The sequence below is a fragment of the Ornithorhynchus anatinus genome, chromosome 2 (assembly GCF_004115215.2).
Source record: "Ornithorhynchus anatinus isolate Pmale09 chromosome 2, mOrnAna1.pri.v4, whole genome shotgun sequence".
Lineage (NCBI taxonomy): Eukaryota > Metazoa > Chordata > Mammalia > Monotremata > Ornithorhynchidae > Ornithorhynchus > Ornithorhynchus anatinus.
This window is the reverse complement of record NC_041729.1, coordinates 82,532,678-82,536,749: the sequence shown is the minus strand read 5'-3', so window position 1 is coordinate 82,536,749 and position 4,072 is coordinate 82,532,678. Positions and strand designations below refer to the sequence as shown.

General features: G+C 60.5%; 1 protein-coding gene across 1 annotated transcript; it reads right to left on the bottom strand.

Moving 5' to 3' along the window:
* Positions 1 to 753: 753 nt before the first annotated feature.
* On the bottom strand, positions 754 to 3,393 carry SF3B5 (splicing factor 3b subunit 5). The gene is made up of 2 exons (XM_029058085.2): positions 3,042 to 3,393; positions 754 to 2,746 (listed from the first exon to the last, which is right to left on the bottom strand). Exon 1 carries the CDS (start codon positions 3,340 to 3,342, stop codon positions 3,082 to 3,084), a length of 261 nt encoding a protein of 86 aa, XP_028913918.1. The 5' UTR covers positions 3,343 to 3,393; the 3' UTR covers positions 754 to 2,746; positions 3,042 to 3,081.
* Positions 3,394 to 4,072: the final 679 nt, after the last annotated feature.

Sequence of the window (4,072 nt, the reverse complement as noted above, 5' to 3'; positions counted from 1 at the left end):
AGGGGAAGCCCCCACCAAACGCACCTAATCCTTCCAGATCCTATTGCAAAACATTGACCCTGATTAGTAGTATTTTTTAAAGTTTATTTTCATTTTTTGTATTGCATATCAGTCTTTGTCCCATATGGTATTTTAATGTTTTTGTGTCTCATTGCCCTGAAGCATCTGTCTCCAGTCCTCCCACACCTTCTAATAATTCGTAGATCACGAATTCTTCCTGAAACACTGCTTGTCTAATTCCCACCTGTGTACTCTTTCCCAGTGCTTAGTACATTGCAAAATAAGCACTTAATACTCCTAACTCCATCAACAGTGAATGCGCATTATTCATTAAGCACTGTACTCAGTTTCGGGAACGAATACACAGATTACAGTGGTGCTTGGTAATCACAGAACCCAAATTCTATGCCCGGATCTGCCACTGCCTCCTGTGTGACCTAGCAGATGTCACTTCTGTGTGCCTTGGTTTCATTGTACATTCCAAGCGCTTAGTACAGTGCTCTGCACATAGTCAGCGCTCAATAAATACCATTGAATGAATCTGCAATAATAATAATACCTGTTCTCTCTCACTCACTAGACTTTGAGCCCCAGGTGGGCCAAGAACAATGTCCGACTGGTAGTATGGAGCCTGGCGCACAATGTGTGCTTACCAAAATATGATGCATTATTATTATTATTGTACCCCCCAACCCACCTTCCGCCCGCCCCTTCCTGCCAGCCCTGAGAGGGACACACACACACACAGCAGGATTGCAGCTTTTTTTGATTTTATGAAGGTGGAGTCTGCCACGGATCACAATTGCTCCCCGTCACAGGCCACGGTCGTCCGTATTGGCCCAAGGCTCCCTTCCCGGGCCTGCAGCCCAAGAGGACCCGGGTTCCTCGCCTCCTCTCTCGGCAGCATCTCGGGAGGGTCCCGGAGAGTCAGGTCTCTTTGGGGGAGGAGGACGGGGAACCCCAAGGTCCTGGTGGACCACGCCTTCTCAGGCGGGCAGAGGACCCTGGGGCCCCAGCGGGTCAGCAGGAGGATGGAAGTCCAGGGTCCTGGCGGGTCAGTTCTTAGGTGGGCAGAGGGGGACCACGGGGTCCTGGAGGGTCAGCGGGCGGATGGGGAGTCCAGGGTCCCGGCGGGTCTGTTCTTTTTATGTGGGCAGAGGGGGACCCCGGGGTCCCGGTGGGTCAGCTCTTAGGTGGGCAGAGGGGGACCCCGGGGTCCCGACAGGTCGGCTCTTCTTATGTGGGCAGAGGGGGACCCTGGGGTTCCAGGAGGTTAGCGGGAGGATGGAGAGTCCAGGGTCCTGGCGGGTCAGCTCTTAGGTGGGCAGAGGGGGACCCTGGAATCCCGGTGGGTCAGGGGAGGATGGAGAGTCTGGAGTCCCAGTGGGTTAGCGGGAGGATGGAGAGTCCAGGGTCCTGGCAGGTCAGCGGGAGGATGGGGAGTCCGGGGTCCCAACGGGTCAGCTCTTAGGTGGGCAGAGGAGGACCCCAGGAGGCTCAGCAGGAGGAGCGGGACCCTGGGGTCCCAGTGGGTCAGCGGGAGGATGGAGAGTCCAGGGTGCTGGCGGGTCAGCTCTCAGGTGGACAGAAGGGGATCCCGGTGGCCTGGCGGGTCAACGGGAGGATGGAGAGTCCAGGGTCCTGACGGGTTTGCTCTTCTTAGGTGGCAGAGGGGGACCCTGGAGTCCCAGTGGGTCAGCGGGAGGATGGAGAGTCCACGGTCCCGATGGGTTTGCTCTTCTTAGGTGGCAGAGGGGGACCGTGGAGTCCCAGCGGGTCAGCGGGAGGAAGGAGAGTCCACGGTCCCGACGGGTTTGCTCTTCTTAGGTGGGCAGAGGGGGGCCCTGGGGTCCCAGTGGGTCAGCGGGAGGATGGAGAGTCCAGGGTCTTGATGGGTCAGCTCTCAGGTGGGCAGAAGGGGATCCCGGGGTCCTGGCGGGTCAGCGGGAGAATGGAGAATCCAGGGTCCCGGGGTCTGCTCTTCTAAGGTGGGCAGAGGGGGACCCTGGAGTCCGTTGGGTCAGCGGGAGGATGGAGAATCCAGGGTCCTGGGGTCTGCTCTTCTAAGGTGGGCAGAGGGGGACCCTGGAGTCCCAGTGGGTCAGCGGGAGGATGGAGAGTCCACGGTCCCGATGGGTTTGCTCTTCTTAGGTGGGCAGAGAGGGACCCTGGGGTCCCAGTGGGTCAGCGGGAGGACGGAGAGTCCGGGGTCCCGATGGGTTTGCTGTTCTCAGATGGGCAGAAGGGGACCCTGGAGTCCCAGTGGGTCAGTGGGAGGATGGAGAGTCCGGGGTCGCGACGGGTTTGCTCTTCTTAGGTGGCAGAGGGGGACCCTGGACTCCCTGTGGGTCAGTGGGAGGATGGAGAGTCCAGGGTCCTGATGGGTTTGCTCTTCTTAGGTGAGCAGAGGGGGGCCCTGGAGTCCCAGTGGATCAGCGGGAGGATGTAGAGTCCGGGGTCCCGACGGGTTTGCTGTTCTCAGATGGGCAGAAGGGGACCCTGGAGTCCCAGTGGGTCAGTGGGAGGATGGAGAGTCCAGGGTCCTGACGGGTTTGCTCTTCTTCTGTGGGCAGAGGGGGACCCCGAGGTCCCAGTGGGTCAGCGGGAGGAAGGAGAGTCCAGGGTCCCGACGGGTTTGCTCTTCTTAGGTGGCAGAGGGGGGCCCTGGAGTCCCTGTGGGTGAGCTGGAGGATGGAGAGTCCGGGGTCCCGACGGGTTTGCTCTTCTTAGGTGGGCAGAGGGGGACCCCGGGGTCCCGACAGGTTTGCTGTTCTCAGATGGGCAGAAGGGGACCCTGGAGTCCCAGTGGGTCAGTGGGAGGATGGAGAGTCCGGGGGCGCGACGGGTTTGCTCTTCTTAGGTGGCAGAGGGGGACCCTGGACTCCCTGTGGGTCAGTGGGAGGATGGAGAGTCCAGGGTCCTGATGGGTTTGCTCTTCTTAGGTGGGCAGAGGGGGACCCTGGAGTCCCTGTGGGTGAGCTGGAGGATGGAGAGTCCGGGGTCCCGACGGGTTTGCTCTTCTTAGGTGGGCAGAGGGGGACCCCGGGGTCCCGGCGGGTGAGCGTGAGGCGGGGGACGGCGTCAGTTCTCCTCGGGCTTGTCGGCGGGCGGGCCGCAGGGCTGCAGCATCTTCTCCATGAGGTTGAAGCGGACGCGGGCCTTGCTCTCGTTCTCGGCGATGGCGAAGTAGTTGAGGAGGTCGAAGTGGCCCATGTAGGAGCAGTAGGAGTCCCGGTGCTGGTTGACCAACCACTCCCACTTGGTGGTGTCGGCGTGGCCCGTCCCGATGTACTTGGACTGCAGATGCTCCAGCTGGCTGTGGATGGTGTAGCGGTCCGTCATGGCGGCGGCGGCGGCGGCGGCGGCTGGCGGGTCCCCTCAGTACCGCGGGGGACGGGGCGCCGGACGATGACGCCATCGCCGCGCGCCGCCTTCGGCCGCGCCGCGGGGCCCTTCCCTCCCGCTCAAAGACTACACATCCCGGCATGCCTTGCTGGGGAGCGCCCGGCCCGCCGGACCCTGCGCAACAGCCGTCGATGGGAGGGCCCTGCGCTTAGGGGGAGTGGGGCATCTTGGGATATGTAGTCTCTTACTGGCCTCTTCGTATTCATCCCTCCCTCCCTTTCCCCCTCCCTCCCTCCCTCCATCCCTCCATCCATCCATCCATCCCTCCATCCCTCCCTCCATCCATCCATCCATCCATCCCTCCCTCCCTCCCTCCCTCCCTCCATCCCTCCATCCATCCATCCCTCCATCCATCCATCCATCCCTCCATCCCTCCCTCCCTCCATCATCCATCCATCCATCCTTCCTTCCTTCCTTCCTTCCTTCCTTCCTTCCTTCCTTCCTTCCTTCCTTCCTTCCTTCCTTCCTTCCTTCCTTCCTTCCTTCCTTCCTTCCTTCCTTCCTTCCATCCATCCATCCACCCTTCCTTCCATCCATCCATCCATCCATCCATCCATCCATCCATCCATCCATCCATCCATCCTTCCTTCCTTCCTTCCTTCCTTCCTTCCATCCATCCATCCATCCATCCATCCATCCATCCATCCATCCATCCATCCATCCATCC

Excerpts from the sequence above, each read along its gene's own strand:
- SF3B5 (XM_029058085.2), bottom strand. The coding sequence starts at position 3,342 with ATGACGGACCGCTACACCATCCACAGCCAGCTGGAGCATCTGCAGTCC.